This window comes from Natator depressus, chromosome 2, assembly GCF_965152275.1.
Source record: "Natator depressus isolate rNatDep1 chromosome 2, rNatDep2.hap1, whole genome shotgun sequence".
In the NCBI taxonomy this organism is placed as follows: Eukaryota; Metazoa; Chordata; order Testudines; family Cheloniidae; genus Natator; species Natator depressus.
The window spans coordinates 249,177,637-249,197,294 of record NC_134235.1 but is presented as its reverse complement, the minus strand read 5'-3'; the positions used below and the strand labels follow the sequence as shown (position 1 = coordinate 249,197,294).

At 42.6% G+C, this 19,658-nt stretch overlaps 1 protein-coding gene across 4 annotated transcripts in view; it reads right to left on the bottom strand.

Annotated features, from left to right (window-relative positions):
* WDR86 (WD repeat domain 86) overlaps positions 1-19,658 on the bottom strand; it is a 49,680-nt gene that overhangs the window by 2,192 nt on the left and 27,830 nt on the right. For 3 of the 4 annotated variants that reach the window (XM_074946325.1, XM_074946326.1, XM_074946328.1), the window contains exons 5-7: positions 13,339-13,398; positions 7,528-7,663; positions 236-339 (exon numbers count right to left, since the gene is read on the bottom strand). In XM_074946325.1, coding sequence (XP_074802426.1) covers positions 236-339; positions 7,528-7,663; positions 13,339-13,398 — 300 coding nt within the window. The remainder of the gene's footprint in view (positions 1-235; positions 340-7,527; positions 7,664-13,338; positions 13,399-19,658) is intronic. The other variant, XM_074946327.1, reaches the window with a different exon arrangement.

Sequence of the window (19,658 nt, the reverse complement as noted above, 5' to 3'; positions counted from 1 at the left end):
ATACTTAATCCCATACTGCACATTTCAGGGTCACCACAATCAAAATACAGCTTGGAGGTTTAGTCCTTTACATTTAAGGCCCAATTCCCCACTGCAAGTCATAGCACATGGCATTCCAAGCTTTCTAATGCCCAGGTAACTGGCCATGTCAGTTTCCACAGAACATATGGAGAAATCTAAACTAAAACTTGCTGACTGGGATGTTGAGTTTTTCAAAGTAAAATCCCCTCCTCACCTGAATGCAGTTGATGATGAACTTGTGTCCTCGGAAGACCCTCTGCAGGACTCCTGTCCTTGAATTGAAAGCTCGAGCGCTGGCATCACCACTTCCTGTAAACACTAACACAAAGAAGCAATGAGGCCTTTTGAGGATAGCCATGTGACCCATCATAAAAGATCGGTTATTCGAGGAAAACATTTTTTGGGCCCCATTCTCCACTTGCTCATACCAGTTTAGCTTCATGGACACCAGTAAGGTTGCTCCCAATTTAGTCCTGTGTAAATGAGAGAAGGGTCATTCTGGAATGTATTAGCAGGAGGGTTGTAAGCAAGACATAAGAAGTAATTCTTCCACTCTACTCAGCACTGATAAGGCCTCAACTGGAGTACTCCAGCCAGTTCTGGGCACCACTCTTCAGGAAAGATGTAGACAAATTGGAGAAAGTCCAGAGGAGAGCAACAAAAATGATAAAAGATCTAGAAAACATGACCTATGAGGAAAGATTAAACAAACCCTTTTTTTTTTTTCAGTCTGGAGAAGAGAAGACGGGGCGGGGCTGGGGGCATAACAGTCTTCAAGTATGTAAAAGGCTATTATAAAGAGAAGGATGATAAACTGTTCTCCTTAACCATTGAGGACAGGACAAGAAGTAATGGGCTTAAATCGCAATAAGGGAGATTTAGGTCACACATTAGGAAAAGCTTCCTAACTTTAAGGGTAGTTAAGCACTGGAACAAATTACCTAGGGTAGGTGTAGAGTCTCCATTAGTGGAGGTTTTTAAGAACAGGTTAGATAAACACTTGTCAGGGATGGCCTAGATCATACCTTGTCCAGCCTCTATGCATGGTCCCTTCTAGTCCTACATTTCTATGGTCTTTCCCACCATTGCTAAGCACTCTGGAGCTCCAACAGCAGAGTAGTGTAGACAATACACCAGTAGCCACTGATGTTTTAATCGCCATGAAAAATAGGCTTGCTCTGAGCAGGGTTAGATGATGTGGGGCCAGACCCTCAGCTAATGAGAGTCAGCAGAGTTCCATTGAACTTCAGTGGTACTACCTGGATTTACTGTAGCTGAGGATCTGGTCCAGAATTCCAATGTACACAATCCACTGGGAGGAAGAAGTTACTGCACATAACATGAAATGATGGCAAAGGACCCTGTTTTATTAACATGGGTATCTTCCTCCAGGAGATGCTGCCATGCCTCAGGTTCATCCAACCAGCTCCCGGCTTTACCCCTGAAACGTTCCCCTCTCAAAAACATTTGTTTTATTTGTAAAGCAACCAGTTGCTGCTTCTGTGGCTACTTTTGTTGTTCCATGCTACACATTCATTACACTCAGCCTAAATTCCTTCTGGGCTTTGTTTCCCTCACACACACCTCTCATTTTTCAAAGTACTGAGCTCCTCCTCAAGTCTATGGTTCCTTCTCATGTTAAGTCTACCCAACCACGTTAATTGCGCACATTTAGGTTTCCCTTCCTTCTCTCTGTATGTTTCCCTGTCTATACACATGCTTTGACAGTCTCTAGAGTTTCAAAGATTTTTCTGAAGCCTTCACTATCTTTGAACACCATACAGTTCCAGGGGCCCATTCCTTGCTGTAGTATCTTCACTAGTTTCTTCTATTGCATCAAGCAGCGGAGGCAAATACCCTTCTGATTTTGAAAGAAAAACTGCAAACTCCAGTAATTAAGTACAAGTCTAACACTTTCTCTCATAATATATGAAGCACGGCTTTACCACTGTTAGAATAAAGCCTGGGCTTTTCAACCAAAAAAGCTTACTATCAACAGGTAGGATTCCTCTGTGCAGAGATATCACACAAAAGAAAATCCTTTTTCTTCAGCAGTGAAAATGCATCTTCAAGCAACTCTACACATTTCCTTTCAGAAGAGCTGACTTTTTCAATTAACTCTTGTAGCTTAGGATCCTTGAAAGCAATACATCCTTTGAGTGATTTAAGCCACAGGTTAGAGCTGGTATTCCATTACAGTATAGGAGTTTATAGAAATGATTGAAAGTGTCTGTCATGTCTATATTGTATATCACATACTATATGAACTATGGAAGGTTATTATAAATTCAAGCATGATTAGTGATTTTGGGTGCCCAACTTGAGATACTTTCAAGGGGCCTGATTTTCAGAGGGTATATGCTCAGCACCTTTAAGGAGTTTCAGGTTGGGCACACAAAAATCACAAGACTTTTTTAAACATTTCAGACTATGAACAACTAGCTATTAATATGCACAGTAAGGACCATATCAACCAGCTTTAATGGTTGGGGAACATTCTCTTCTAATGGCACCACTTTTCTTAACTATTCCCAGCTCATTGACTTTTGCTACAAATAGAAATTTCTGAACTAAAATAGAAAATAGGTGAAATCAGTGATCCTTGTATTTCATGCCTCATCATAAACTGCCAGTGTGGAAAGTTTTGTGAAACAGAAGGGCATCCAAGGATTCACATTCTGTCTCCAGCCGTCTCATCTCTCAGAACAGATGACAAGGCACTGACTGACTACGGAAAGAGAGGAAATGGACAAACATGGTAGTTCAGTATTATTTACTGGTTCACCAAGCAACCTGTCACCGTACATCTAGTGGCACAAGCTTTGCAGATCTCAAATTAAGCAAGGGCAGGCTGGAGCAGCAACTGCATTGCTCTTAGCGAGTACATTTTAGTTCACTCTTTCTTTCAGGATTTGCCTTTTGACAGGTATCCTTTATTTCCCTGTGAACTGTCATTTTGCATTTAAAGAGATTATTTGTGTAACTGAGCTTCAACAGGGCAATGTAAAATCAAGTTCGGGCCAACATTTAGTTTGTATATAAATAAATTTGTATCCAAACCTACCTACAAACCCAATAGAAACCCCTTTTATGGAGTGTGGAGGGGGGTGGAGAAGAAGGGGTTAAAATTCAGTGCAAGGAGCAGTTCTTAAACAAGATTCCCTGGCAATCTTTGCAACACAAAAACTGCAGCACAGACATCTGAGTTGACTAAATTCATTTTCATTGTCCAAGCCCAAAAATGTAAGAGAGAAACAACAAGCATAACCCGTGAAAGAGAAATTGCACTGAAAAAAAATCTAGTTTTAATAATCTGTGGTGTTATTAGTTACAGAGGCAAAGAGAAGATGACGCATGGTTGTGTGGTTAGGATGCTAGCCTGGCCTTCAAGAGACTTGGATTCAATTCCCAGCTCTGCTGTGGACTTCCTGTGTGACCTTGGGCAAATTGTTTCTTTTCTCTGTTCCCCATCTGCAAAAATAATACTTTGTCTGGCTCGTCTTTTTTCAGCTGTAAGCTCTCTGGAGCAGGCAACGCCTCTGACTATGCATGTGTACAGTGCTGAGCGCAGTGATGCTCTTATCTCTACTGGGGCCTCTAGGCGCTACCGTAACAAATCATATTGTAAACAAATTACTGGTTGTAAGGGGGCAGTTTCTCTTTTACAAGGTTAGAATGGTGTGTTTATTCTTCCCAAACAGGTCCCTAATGTTCTTCATTGCCCACTTGATGTTCTATTTCCCAAATGGGACAAGTCAGCTGTCTCATCAATGGCTGTAATCAATGGCTCCATGTCTAGTTGGCAGCCGGTATCAAGTGGAGTGCCCCAAGGGTCGGTCCTCGGGCCGGTTTTGTTCAATATCTTCATAAATGATCTGGAGGATGGTGTGGATTGCACCCTCAGCAAGTTTGCAGATGACACTAAACTGGGAGGAGAGGTAGATACGCTGGAGGGTAGGGATAGGATACAGAGGGACTGAGACAAATTGGAGGATTGGGCCAAAAGAAATCTGATGAGGTTCAACAAGGACAAGTGCAGAGTCTTGCACTTAGGACGGAAGAATCCCATGCACCGCTACAGACTAGGGACCGAATGGCTCGGCAGCAGTTCTGCAGAAAAGGACCTAGGGGTTACAGTGGACGAGAAGCTGGATATGCGTCAACAGTGTGCCCTTGTTGCCAAGAAGGCCAATGGCATTTTGGGATGTATATGTAGGGGCATTGCCAGCAGATCGAGGGACGTGATCGTTCCCCTCTATTCGACACTGGTGAGGCCTCATCTGGAGTACTGTGTCCAGTTTTGGGCCCCACACTACAAGAAGGATGTGGAAAAATTGGAAAGAGTCCAGCAGAGGGCAACAAAAATGATTAGGGGACTGGAACACACGAGTTATGAGGAGAGGCTGAGGGAACTGGGATTGTTTAGTCTGCGGAAGAGAAGAATGAGCGGGGATTTGATAGCTGCTTTCAACTACCTGAAAGGGGGTTCCAAAGAGGATGGCTCTAGACTGTTCTCAGTGGTAGCAGATGACAGAATAAGGAGTAATGGTCTCAAGTTGCAGTGGGGGAGGTTTAGGTTGGATATTAGGAAAAACTTTTTCACTAGGAGGGTGGTGAAACACTGGAATGCATTACCTAGGGAGGTGGTGGAATCTCCTTCCTTAGAAGTTTTTAAGGTCAGGCTTGACAAAGCCCTGGCTGGGATGATTTAGTTGGGGATTGGTCCTACTTTGAGCAGGGGGTTTGACTAGATGACCTCCTGAGGTCCCTTCCAACCCTGATATTCTATGATTCTATGATTCTCTCGTCAAATCCTTTTAGCTTTTATTATTATATTAAAAGCTAATAATACCCTTGTGAACACCTCTGTCACATGTTTCTCCCAGGTCTGGCTAAATATATCAATGCTGACTGCTTAGTCACAGAGTGTGGAGTGCTATGGAAAGAGAAGGGGATGAAAGAAAAGACAGCAAAGTGTGCAAAATCTGGCAACACTGGGGTGGCAGCTTGGAAAGTTTTATTTGAACTGTGTGTAATCTTTCAAGTGAGCCAATGTCAACTGATTTCCCAGTGAGCTACAGAGCGGGAATTGTTTTGAGACTTTAGTCTTTCTCATGCTCTCATTAAACAAAGAAAGACCTCCCACCCCTTCACCTCTCCTGTCCTCCTCCCCAACAGGAAGTAGGAGTTACAATAGTGAAATCAGACCAGCAGTGTATATAAAAAGAAAAGGAGAACTTGTGGCACCTTAGAGACTAACAAATTTATTAGAGCATAAGCTTTCGTGAGCTTCAGCTCACTTCATCGGATGCATGCAGTGGAAAATATAGTGGGGAGATTTTATATACACAGAGAACATGAAACAATGTGTGTTACCATACAGACTGTAACAAGAGTGATCAGGAAAGGTGAGCTATTACCAGCAGGAGAGCGGGGGGCGGGAGGGAACCTTTTGTAGTGATATATAGTGTATATAGTTCAGTATCATGCCTCTGGGCTTATCTACATGAACACTTTTTAAGTGCCCCAGAACAACTATGAAATCAAGTTAGCTTACTTGATTCTGATCATGACCAACCAGCCAGTGTGGACCAAGGAAAACCATATTCAGCATCATGTCCGCTAATCATTGTTTACCCATGATCTGTATGTCTGAGTAGCTCATATTATTCTTTCCAATGTGCATTACCTTCTATTTGTCAACAGTGAATTTCACCTGCCATTGTACTGCCCTTTCACCTATAGGGACGGACCGTTAGTTCCAAATTACCCTACAACAATGCAGTTAGAGTTATTTGCAGGTATCCTAGTTGAGGCAGATGTGGAAGAGGGAGCTGAAGAGAGAGCAGTGGCCTTGTGGATTGGCTCAGGAAGGGCATTTCTTCCATGTTGCCTGTATGCAAGAAGGTATAGAGACATTTATTGGGCAAATAGCACACCACAGCTACATCACTGGCAGATCAGGCCAGAGGATGATACATAAAAAGGCTCAGGATTAGTGGTGAGCTGGAGCCGGTTTGCACCAGTTTGCATGAACCAGTTGTTAAATTTTGAAGCCGGTTTAGAACCGGTTGTTAAAGGGGTGGGCAAATTCCGGCCCATGGGCCACATCCAGCCCACAGGACCATCCTGTCCGGCCCGCCTGAGCTCCCGGCTGGGGAGGCTCCCCTGGCTTAGAATCCCTTTTTAATTTTTACTCACCCAGCGGCGCTCCGGGTCTTTGGCGGCACTTCGGCGGCGGGTCCTTCGCTCGCTCCGGGTCTTCGGCGGCACGTCCTTCAGTGCCGCCGAAGACCCGCAGCAAGTGAAGGACCCGCCCCCGAAGTGCCGCCAAAGACCCGGAGCGACTGAAGGAATCGGTTCTTCAGATTTTGGCAGCACATCACTGCTCAAGATGATGACTATCTAGGATCAGCGTTATACATAATCCTGAAGCCAAGAACAAGAAGCGTAAATGAGCCATGCTAGAAGAGAGAGCCAACAAAGGGATTCAGAGAGCGGCGAGGATATGGTGAGAAGTGTAGGCTGTAAACTCTCTGAGGCAGGAACTATCTTCATTGTTTGTAGTGCCTAGCACAACGAGGCCTTGATGGGGTTCGTAGGCACAAGACATTACTTATTTGCAGGAATCAGTATGGGAGATTATGAGGGTATGAATAGGAGTTTTAGCTTTCAGGACAAAGTAGACAGAATGTTTTGGAAGGGAAAGGAGCCAGGTTTCACAGATGTACATTTTAGTTTGAGAACAATAAATTGTGCATTACACAAACCCAATATCTTGCTATACCTGCATGCTCTAGTCAGTAGCGTAGCCGGGGGGATGCGGGGGGAGCAGCCACTCCGCCTCTGAGAACAAGTGGTGTCTTTTTAATTTATGGGCACTTTTAAAAATTTTTACTCACCCGGCGGCACTCCGGGTCTTCGGCGGCGGGGGCCTTCGCGCGCTCCGGCTCCTCAGCGGCACTTCGGCAGCGGGGGCCTTCACGCACTCCGGCTCGGCGGGGGCCTTCACTCGCTCCGGGTCCTCAGCAGCATTTCGGCAGCGGGGGCCTTCAGTGCCGCCGGGTGAGTACAGCGGGTGGCACCTTTTTTTATGTCCACTGCCCCTGTACGCTCCACCTAGCTACGCCACTGGCTCTCGTGCTAGCTGGTGCACATGAGGACGGAACCCAGCCACGCTTCCAACCCATCCAGATATACTGTGAGATGTGCAGAAATAAACGGATCCCGCTGCAGCCAGGGAGTAGAAGCAGCTGCATGCACCTGCACTAATGTTCTGCTTGGGAGAAGTGAAGGTGCTTTCAGCAACCGCTCACCAGCAGAGTGAGCGCCATACTTTGGCGCTGAATCTGGTAGCACTAGAGCAGGAGGAAGAGTCAGTGAAGATTTCACAAGATCTCACTCCTCACAGCTATAATGTTACCTTTATTATTCACTTTTAATCAAAGGAAAAACATCCATAAATAGCAGGGAAAATGAGACAAAATTTCTGGAACGGAAACTTACAGATTCCTGCATGGTATTTCAAAGTGCTAACGCTGTGTTTGTGAGTCTTGTATGTTTGGACTTGCTCCCCAGTGTCTGCTAACCAGCACTTCACCGTCTTGTCTGCACTCCCCGAATACAAGTATCGATTCACCAGCTGAGGGGGAAAGAGAAAAGAACATCGGGAATAGCCTCCTGGGAAAATTCAGAGAACTGCACTCAAGTGATTCATCCTCAGTCACATCTTCCAACTGAAAACAAAAGCAAACAGCTTTTAGAGGGGAGTTTCAGCAAAACAGTTCTCTCAGAGCTGAAACAGAATTGCCTGATCCTGTATTCTTTGCACAGCCACGTCCCTCATGGGACTGCTGGGCCCTAAAAATGGTTTCCAAATTTCAAACGAGGGAGAGATTAAGGGCCAGATTCTCTTTTGGTGAAAGTGGGCACATGTCTCTTGAAGTTTATGGAGCTGCATCCACTTGCAGTAGTAGAGAGTTTGGACTAGTTTGTCAGTTTATAAAAGCACTAGACTAAAAACAATTGGGAAATACGTTATGAGATCACAAATTTCAAATTAAAAAAAAAACGTCAAAGAACAAATCCTAAGTAACAAAAAGGCAAATTTTAAAAAACCAAGTCAGAGGCTAATGGGATAACAATGGACAAGGTCAGTGTTTTGAAATACTGTGTTTTCTTTGTAACCGTTTTGGATGTGTTTCCAGTAGTGTTCAATGATGCAATAACATTTTTTAAAAAGCTGTTTTCAGACAGGATCCTAGAAGTGTTTCATAAATTATCTTAGCAATGTAGCAATTAAAACAGTTTCCAATATTATTTGTATTATAGCCATACTGCCTAGAGGCTTCAGCTGAGATCAGGACTTCATTGTGCTAGTCACTGTAAATCCACGTGGTAAGAGACAATCCCTTACAGTCTAAAGGGACAAGACAGGAAGGGCAGGAAAAGGGAAGAGTTACCTCCACCAGACAGATGGGAAACAGAAGCAAAGGGAGATTAAGTGGCTTGTGCAAGATCATGTAGCAAGTCTGTGGCACAGCTGTGAATTAAACCCAGATTTCCTGAGTCATAGTCCAGTGCCTTAGCCACAAGGCCATCCTTCCTCTCATCATCCTTCCCTAATATGGGAAAGATTTCACTGAGTTCTTCTAACATAAAGATAAGGAAATAAACCAAGACAAAACAGGCATCATTAAAATACTAAGATTGTAAACTCTTCAAAACAAGGACTCTGGCTGGGCGCTTGCCTGTAAAGCATCAAGCATGCAGTTGGTGCTACATGACAAAAAAGGAATTTCTCTTACCAAAAGTTCCAATTCAGGAGCCAGGGTAATCACAGTTTCACATATCAGGTTTTTAAGGGCTGGTAGGAACCACCTTGGGACTGATTTAAATACGTAAAGAAAAGGGAGAAACAGGTGGTGATTGGAAGAAAAACAGAACTTGCACAAGGAATAATGGCTTATTTTCCCTACGAGCACACAGGTTTAAAGGCTGTCATGTCCAGAAGCATACCTTAAATTCAGCTGGAGCTGACTGGAACAGTGCACCGGTAAATATTTTCAAAACTTGGCTCCTGTCTGAGTTCCCAACAGTTTCCAACTGGGGGGCTGCAAGCTGGTTTCAGGAGGCCCATATAGCACCTCTTGTGGGGCTGAAGCCCAAAGCCCCTGGGCGCCTCCCATGAGAAATGGGGGTCGGGGGCTCTGGGAAATACTCTGAGAATTTAAGCCCTGTTCAGAAGATAACCCCTCGCCTGATCAAATTCTCTCTGATGTCAAGGGGAGTCCTGCAGAGAGACTGACTGCAAGATATGCACTAACCCAGCTTGACATGGACTTCACTTTTAGGCCATGTCTCTATTCCTATAAAATCACCCATTCCTTCACCATAAAGTAAGTTATTTAAAACACCTCTCCCCCTCCCACACACACACACACACTCCAAGTGGCTATTCAGCCCCTTTGCTCACCTCTGGATTTTGCAGATAAATTTGATTTCCTTCCTGCCCAAAATCCCATTTAGTGTCCTGAGTCAGCTTTGTAGCAAAGGGGTGAATCATATCTTTACTGCTTGTACAGTATTATGAGACCCTCTAATGAAAGATACTTAAAGTGTTTATGATGGAGCTGTGCTGCACTGGACGAGAGTAATGTGACAAACTCACACAGAAGGACAAAGATGCCCTTGAAGACACATGCACAAACCCCACCGAATTCAAGAGTAACTGTGCTCATGCAACTCACTGCAGGCAGAACTTGGTACACAGGACCTCTTCCAAGGCCATGTCTCAGAAGCTCATAAAACACACAATTGCCCAAAAACTAGTAGTTTGAAATTTCACATCTCATTAAATTTCTGATGCATCAGCAGTGGCACTACTATTACATCTCAAGAAGGAAAATGAGGGAGTGACCTGCTGTATAAACAGACTTTGAGCTACACAAATAGCCTGACAGAGCTAATCTGAGCCCTAACCTTAAAACCCAACCTAAGTGGGCATCGAAAACATTGTCACATTTCACTGCTAACTGGAAAAGGATGGCTGGAGTTGGGATCCTGCTGGATTGTTCTTGGCCAACTCATGGTATTTCTGTTCCAAACATCTTACAAGAGGCAGAAACTACTCAACAAGAACAAACACTAAGTTACAGCCTCTTACAGGTACATGCCACTCTGCATTAACGGTACATTAGGTTATAGTGCTTGAGTTCTCCATTTAAGCGGGTGTGAAAACATTTAAGTCAAGCCAAATAACAGCTACGTGCCTTGGTTTGCTCTCCATCTTTATTTCTCTGCTAGAAATACAATGTGGCAAATGAAGGGGGCTTAGCTGGCTCGTCAATGGAACCCACAGTGTAACGGCAGTGAAAACTTTCCCTGAACAGTCCTAGCTGTGATATGAAGGGATGAACTCTAAGAGTGTTTGTGAACTCTAGTTTATTCTTTATTCAGTCTGTAGCCTGTGTAACAAGAAGGGTACCAGTTGTACTGATTTATAGGCTTTTCTATGCTGTTCACAACTACAGTGTATGGGCATCACACCAACTTAATGAAATTAGACCCATAATACCCATTTGATATAGGAAAGTATTATCAGCCTCATTTTACAGCCTGGAAAACTGAAGTATCAACACGTTAAATATTTTTTTGCCAAAGGTCACTCAGGAAGTCTGTGGCTGAATCAGGAACAAATCTCTCAAGTTCCAGTCCTTAACCACAACATGATCCTTCCTCTCATTTTGATGCTGTTTTTGCAATAGGAACTGAACTGAACCCACCATCTCATTGCACCTAGGGCACCTTTCAGCCACCAGTTGGTGATAGCTTTCACAAACGCCCACTGGATTTGAAGCTGTAACCTATGTGGCACTCTGCACCCCAAAGCACCCCATATTTACCATGGTGATGTAATTATGAGATGTTCTGTACAAAGTATGCCGTGAGAGGTATCATTCTAAAAGTCTGGATCTGCTAAACATTAATATCTTGTTGGACTGTATGTGCTATCATTGCATGTGAAGTTATAAAATCTTGCTATGTGTGAGTTATTAAAATATGATGTGAAGCTGGAAATACCCCAAACTAGCCTTTCAGGTACAACAATGGAGTAGCCAGACAGTGTTAATTGCTGTCATCAACACCCATCAAGGGAAGAATCCACTAACACAGGAACTCGGTATAAGGAAGCCTCCTCCCAGGGAGCACGGAGACAATGGAGAATGTTTGGCCAATGGAGGCGAACCCCTTCCTTCCTCCCACCCTACCCCCCTTCACATTTATAGACTTTCCAGCAAACTGGAAGAAACTATAAAATACGGGGAGTGACATCTTGATTTGTCTTCACTCCCCCACAACTCAACACCTGAAAGAACCTACAGAAGACAAAAGACTTTGAAAAGGGGAGGGGAACCCAGGCTGCCAAGCAGATGAAGCCTGCATATCAAGAATCTGTAAGACTGCTTGTACCATCAGTCAGGGTGAGATATTGCTGATTCAAATCCTATCTAGTTTGTATGAGACTTAGATTGCGATTGTTTGATTTCCTAAGTAACCTGCTTTGATCTGTTTGCTATCACTTAAAATCTATCTTTCTGTAGTTAATAAACCTGTTTTATGTTTTATCTTAACCAGGGTGTTTTTGAGTGAAGTGTTTGGGAATCTTAGCTGTGTTAACAAATGCTGGGGCATATCTTCCCCACAGCAGGGGGGAGGGGGACAGAATAATTAATGAGCTTGCACCGTACAAATCCCTGTGCAGTGCAAGATGGTATAATTCTGGGTATATGCTCCAATAGGGGTGCAATGCTGGGGAGCTGGGAAATTGGCTGGTGCCTCCATTGTTGGTCCATGAGTGGCTTAGGTAAAGCACTCAGGTAACTTAGTTGTGTGTGTGGTGCCACCTGCTGTCGTGTTAGGGTGATAACAGGGCCCAGAGGGACTGGCTGTGTGTTGCCAGCAGAGCATGGGGAGAGGGCAACCCAGCTGAATAGTTAGGGGAACACAGCGGTTCCAACAGTTTCCAGGCTTCACCTGGGGATACATCACATCACAACCTAGATCTACCTATAGTACTTGTGTGACACCCATCCCTTTACTATCTGAGTGTCTCTCAACACTCCTGTGAGGCAAGGAATTAATAATATCCCTATTTTATAGATGGGGAATTAGGGAAGAAAAATTAAATGATTTGCCCAAGATCATACAGGAACTTTATGGTGAAGCAGGGAATTGAACGTGGGTCTCAAGTCTCAGGCTAGCACCCTAACCACTAGACCATTCTTCCTAGATGTGAAAGACTCCATATACCATTACTAACTCTTGACTTATCCAATCCTGTTCCTTTATTAAAGCAAAATCTATTTTCATACAAAAACAAACCGTACAGACCAAAGAGAGTGAACTTTAGGGTGATCAGATGTCCCTATTTTACAGGGACAGTCCCAATATTTGGGGCTTTTTCTTATATAGGCACCTATTACCTCCCACCCCCTGTCCTGATTTTTCACACTTGCTGTCTGGCCATGCTAGTGAACTTTCTAGTTTAGTAAGGCCTCACCCGTTTGTTTTTCTGAGTAATATTTGTTTCCAGGGTATAAAATATGGAATAAAATACTTTAGGCAATCTCCTAAAAAACTCACTGGGCTACTGAAATGGAAAAATGACTGCAGCCTCAGGCTTGAAATAGTCTATATCATACAATGCATATCAAGTACACAAAATCCTGTATTAGGTCTTCACTTCAAAATGTCAAATATTCTAATTTTTAATTTATATTTGTTTCATTACAAAGATACAGATGCCTTATGCTGACAAGAGTGCAAATTAATTTCCCATGATTTAGGTGGGAGAGGGGAAAAAAAGAGAAACTTTTACACAACAGCTTTTTTAAATATACCCAAGTCTGTCAACTCCTGATTTATAAGTGATCAGAAGATACAATTACAAATTCTAATCTGTCACTGCCTGGAGAAGCAGCGATATCCTCAGAGCTGTACTTTCCTTGGCTGACTTTGGAGAAGCTTTGTTCGCTTTGGCCAATTTCCCAAGAGAGCTCCTGTCGGGGAAAAGCATAGCAAACCAAGGAGACTTCTAATAGATTAGAGAGCACAGGCTGGGATTGCAGCTCTGATATCAATGAGAAAAGTGGACACTGAAGTGCCTAAATCAAAGAGATCTAAACATTTGAAAACTAGTTAGCTAAAAAAAGGAGATGGCAACCAGCTGCCTGGTTTTAAAGCCTTATTTACAAATGAATTATATGGAGTGGCTATCACTGCATAGCTGGCCAGAACTCCAACCCGTTCACTCACCCCATTGCTGAGAGAGGCATTTCCTCTGCACTCTGTGCTAGCTGAAACACTAGCTCTCACCTAGGACAGATGAATAAAACAAATTTGAGCATACAGGCCACACCATTTTAGATATACTATTGCATGAGAAATTTCAGGCAGACCAGTTTAGTATTAGCAAAATTAGGGCAGGAGCAAAACAAATTATAATGGTAACATTGTTACAGCTTTAGCTATGGTGAGGTCATCTTCGGGGTGGCCCTGCTCTTGGTTGGGGTCTCTAAGACACTACTTTACTACAAACAATACATGAACAACAATGTTCTCATCCAGGCAGCTCTCAAGACTGAAGAGGCCAGTAATGGCTTAATGTTCAGCAGTTTGGTGGATCTGAATATGAACAGCAGCTCAAGATTTCCCTTCTCTTTGTATGACGGCCAAAAATATCTGCAGTACAACTGCCTGGCTGGTACTTATGCCAAGGCTCATAGACATGTGCTTTCCTCTCACAGGTACATCTCTGCCAGAGGAGAACAAATTCACGTCTCATCCCTCCAATCAGATTTGGACAAATATTATTGGTGTCAGTGCATCCACATGTATTCCCAGCCACTCCTGTGTCTCTTCGCTTACCAAATTCCCAATTATCTGCTTACTCACCACTTCACTGGGCCGCATTCCCCAAACTTTTCCGCAGGAGATTCGTTTAAACTGAGCTTGTTAAATTCAGAATCACTAATGGGACCAGTTCCTGAGGTCCAACTATATGAGCTTTCAGCTGAGCTGGCCTTTCAAGATCCTATTCCAACCACATTCATTTTAATGAACAAAAAAATCTCTGCAGACAAGAGGTTGTTTTCTGACAATCAGACTATAGTTATGCTGGCTGGAGTCTCAGAAAGAAACAAACAGTCCAACCCCTCCACTGCAGCTTGATCTCTTGGATTGGTGCTGAAACTATGCTTCTCTAGTACCCCTCAGGTACCGTACAAAAGTACATTACACTGATTTATATGTGCATCACCTGACTAGTTATAAAATAAATACTAAGGCAAATTACAAGATTTAAGAATATTTCAAATCCACTTAACAACTGGACAAGTCGTTCCTCCTCTTGTGATCACACTTGGTCAGGAAATGGAGTGCAGGTGACAATTTAGTAGGTGGCACTCCTCCACCCCTTGCGTTCTAAAATTCAGTACATCTTTAGGGGGACTGCTCTACTAAAGGTGCCATATTTTGGAAGAGACCCAAAGCTAAGTTCCTGCCTGTTTGTGGTTCTGTTGCACTTTTCACCACAGTAGGAATATTTCCTCTGGCTTCCAAGCTAAATCCCAAACTGCATAACTTTGTTCTACGAACCTATGTTCTCAGAAGAACATAGGAGATTCCACACTGGTCAGACCCAGTGGTCTATCTAGTCCAGTATCCCATCTCCAACAGTAGCCAGCACCAAAGCTCAGGGAAAGTGTACACAACAGGGCAATTTTGGAGTGATCCACCCATCTTTCAGTTCTGGCTTCCGTCAGCCAGAAGTTTAGGGTCACCTCAAGCATGGGGTTGAATCCCTGACCATCTTGGATAATACCCATTAATGGACCTATCATCAATGAACTTATCTAGTTCTTTTTCTAACCCAGCTATACTTTTGGCCATCACAACATCCATGGCCATGAGTTTCACAGGCTAATTGTGCCTTGTGTGAAAAAACATTTCCTCTTGTTTGTATTAATCCTGCGGCCTATTAATTTCATTGGATGATCCTTGGTTTGCATATTGTGGGAAAGGGTAAATAACACTTCTCTATTCACTTTCTCCACTCATTCATGATTTTATAGACCTCTATCATATCCCCCCTTAGTTATCTGTTTTCTAAGCTGAACAAACCTAATCTTTTTAGTCTCTCCTCAACAAAAGCCATTCCATATCCTTGATCATTTTTGTGGCCCTTCTCTCAACCTTTTCCAGTTCTATTATATCCTTTTTGAGATAGGGCAATCAGAACTGGACACAGCATTGTAGGTGTGGGCTCACCATGGATTTACATAGTGGTATTATATTTTCCATCTTATTATCTATCCCTTTCCTAATAGTTCCTGCCATACTGTTAGCCCTTTTGACCACTGCTGCATATTGAGCTGAAGTTTTCAGAGAACTATCCACAGTGACTCCAAGATCTTTCTTGAGTAGTAAAAGCTAACCCATCATTTTTATATTATATATTACTGTAGTTGGACTTATTTTTTCTCCACTGTGCATTACTTTGTCCTTATCAATATTGAATTTTATCTGTCATTTCTTGCCCAGTCACCTAGTTTTGAGATCCACCTGTAACTCTTCACAATCTGCTTTGGACTTAACTACCTTGAATAATTCTGTATCATCTGTAAACTTTGCCACCTCACTGTTCACCCCCTTTTCCCAATCATTAATGAATATGCTGAACAGCACAGGTCCCAGTACAGATCCTTGGGAGACCCCACTGTTTACTTCTCTCCATTGTGAAAATTGACCATTTATTCCTACCCTCAGTTTATCATCTTTCAGCAAGTTACTGATCCATAAAAAGACCTTCCCTGTTGTCCCGTGACTACTTAGTTTCCTTATGAGCCTTTGGTGAAGAACCTTGTCACACACTTTCTGAAAATCCAAGTAGAGTATATCAACTGGATCACCCTTGTTCCCATGCTTGTTGACCCCCGCAAAGAATTCTAGTAGATTGGTGAGGCATAATTTCCCTTTTAAAAGCCAGGTTGACACTTCCCCACTAAATCGTATTTATCTATGCGTCTGATAATTCTGTTCTTTAGCACAGTTTCTACCAATTTGTCTGGTACTGAAGGTACGTGTGCCAGCCTACAATTGCCAAGAGATTGACATTGGAGCCCTTAAAAAAAAATCCTTGTTACCTTACATACCTTCCAGTCAGAAGCTGATTTCAGCAATAGATTATGTACTACAGTTAGTAGTTCTGCAGTTTCATATTTGAGTTGCTTCAGAACTCTTGGGTGAATAAACATCGGGTCCTGGTGACTTGTTAAATTTTTCAATTTGTTCTAAAACTTCTTCTATTGACACATAAGTATGGGACAGTACTTCAGATTTGTCACCAAAAAAGGATAGGTCTGATGTGGGTATCTCCTGCACATCACCTGCAGTGAAGACTGATGCAAAGATTACCTTTAGCTTCTCTGCAATGACCTTGTCTTCCAGGAGTGCTCCTTTAACACTGAATGCATCCGATGAAGTGAGCTGTAGCTCACAAAAGCTTATGCTCAAATAAATTTGTTAGTCTCTAAGGTGCCACAAGTACTCCTTTTCTTTTGCAAATACAGACTAACATGGCTGCTACTCTTTAATACCTTTGTCATCTAGTGGCCTTGCTGCCTGTTCGGCATACTTAAAAATATTCTTGTTAGTTTTTATATCTTTAAAGCAAGTTGCTTCTCTGGATTGCATTTTTATACTTTTACACTTAACCTAACAAAGTTTGTGCTCCTTCCTATTATCCTTACTAGGATTTGACTTGCAAATTTTTGCCTCTACTGGCCTCCATTACTCTGCTATTTAACCATGCTGGCATTCTTTTGGTCCTCTTATTGTCTTTTCTGATTTGTGGTATACATTTAGTCTGAACCTCTATGATGGCGTTTTTTAAGTAGTCCAGCATGCTGCCTGCAGGCATTTAACCCTTTTGGCTGCGCTTTTTAATTTCCATATAACAAGCATCCTTGTTTTTGTGTAGTTTCCCTTTTTAAAATAAAATGTTACCATGGCAGTTTTTTTTGTATTATCCCCCCTCCAAGGATATTAAATTTAATTACATTATGGCCACTATTACTGAGCAGTTGAGCCATATGGATCAGATCCTGTGCTCCGTTTAGGTGTAAATCAAGAATTGCCTCTCCCTTTGAGGGTTCCAGGACCAGCTGCTCCAAGAAACACTCATTTATGGTGTCTAGAAATTTTATCTGCATCATGTCCTGAGGTGACATTTACCCAGTCAATAGAAGAATAGTTGAAATCACCCATTATTATTGTACTTTCTGTTTTTAGTCAAGTATGGAATTTCTATCCATAGATATCCTATGGTATAGTTTGTTTGTTTTATTTAAGATTTTTACTAGGGCTGTCGATTAATCGCAGTTAACTCACGCGATTAACTCAAAAAAATTAATCGTGATTAAAAAAATTTATCACAATTATTTGCAGTTTTAATCGCACTGTTAAACAATAGAATACAATTGAAATTTATGAAATATTTTGGATGTTTTTCTACATTTTCATATATATTGTATTCTGTGTTGTAATTGAAACCAAAGTGTATATTATTTTAATTACAAATATTTGTATTTGTATAAAATGATAAACAAAAGAAACAGTATTTTTCAATTCACCTCATTCAAGTACTGTAGTGCAATCCCTTTGTCATGAAAGTGCAACTTACAAATGTAGATTTTTTTTGTTACATAACTGCACTCAAAAACAAAAAAACAGCGTAAAACTTTAGACCCCGCAAGTCCACTCAGTCCTACTTCTTGTTCAGCCAATCGCTCAGACAAGTTTGTTTACATTTACAGGAGATAATGTTGCCCTCTTCTTATTTACAATGCCACCAGAAAGTGAAAACAGGTATTTGCATGGCACTTTTGTAGCTGGCACTGCAAGGTATTTACATGCCAGATATGCTAAACATTCATATGCCCCTTCATGCTTCGGCCACCATTCCAGAGGACATGCCTCCATGCTGATTTTGCTTGTTAAAAAAATAATGCATTAATAAAATTTGTGACTGAACTCCTTGGGGGAGAATTGTATGTCTCCTGCTCTGTTTTACCTGCATTCTGCCATATATTTCATGTTATCGCAGTCTCGGATGATGACCCAGCACGTTATTCATTTTAAGAACACTTTCACTGCAATTTGACAAAACACAAATAAGGTACCAATGTGAGATTTCTAAAGATAGCTACAGCACTTGATCCAAGGTTTAAGAATCTGAAGTGCCCTCCAAAATCTGAGAGGGACAAGGTGTGGAGCATGCTTTCAGAAGTCTTAAAAGAGCAATACTCCGAGGCGAAAACTTGTAATCAAATATAAATATAAAGTGAGCACTGTACACTTTGTATTCTGTGTTGTAATTGAAATCAATATATTTGAAAATGGAGAAAACATCCAAAAATATTTAAATAAATGGTATTCTATTATTGTTTAATCGTGCAATTTTTTTAATCGCTTGACACCCCTAATTTTTACTTTATTTGACTCTATGCTTTCTTTCACATATAATGCCACTCCCCCACCAGCGCAACCTCCTCTTGCAGTGTCATTTTGATAAATACCCACAGAAGCTGTACATCAGTAGTAGATAAAGTAACCTCTGGGGACAGTTGGTAGAGCACCTTGGAAATTCTCAGGTTAAGAGGTACTGTATATATTTAGGGAAGGTTGTCCAAACTGATGTGGTAAGGAAAGCATGTGTTTGGTTATGAATTGAACACGCTCCCTTAGCCATGCCCTGACATTTTTAAATGTATAGGTCTGAATCAGCTGCATCACTACATCCTCCCCAGCTGTCTCCAAGCAGCTGCTGTACCTTCCCTGATGCAGCTGCTCAGTTGCCACGCTGGCTATGTGTTGCACTGCAGGGAGAGGAAAGAGTGAGTAGCTCTAGCTGCTCCACAACCTGGTTAGGTAACAGGCAATGGAAGTCTCAGAGGGAGCAGGTTGGAAGCTTGACTGGCTCTGCGTAATCCAATGGGAGCACCTAGCAAAGGACAGCCCAAGAAAGGGGGAGGGGGGGGCTGAAGAGGTGGTGGGGAAGAAAACCTAAGAACCAACCACCACTCACGGCTCCCTGATTCTACCCCCAGAACAGCCTGGAGGCTACTCTAGCTTGTGCCAGCTGACAGAGATACTCAAGAGACCACATGCCAACTGAGGAAATCCAGAACACAGCCCAATCCTGCCACTTCACTGTCCCCACTCCCCCCAACATGTCTTTTGCACCTGGAGCCACAGGAAATGAAGTATAAAACCTGGGTATTCCAGCTATATTCCCACCAGACACCACCCCCCATATGCCAGGGGAATCTCTGGCAGAGCCTTGCAGGAGGTTTCTGCTCCCTTCTCAGCACCTGAAAAGTGCAAAGGGAACAAGACAGAAAAATCAGCCCCAAAGTACTCACTGTCGCCCCTTGATCTTTCTGAAGCAATATGTCTGGCCCTCAGATTGAAGAGGTCTGACACGACAGATGTATGGTATTCTAAGGCAGGGCCCATGCATGCAGTGCTGCCTATAGCTAAAACTACCTACCACTTTTCATTACAAGTCCATTTTC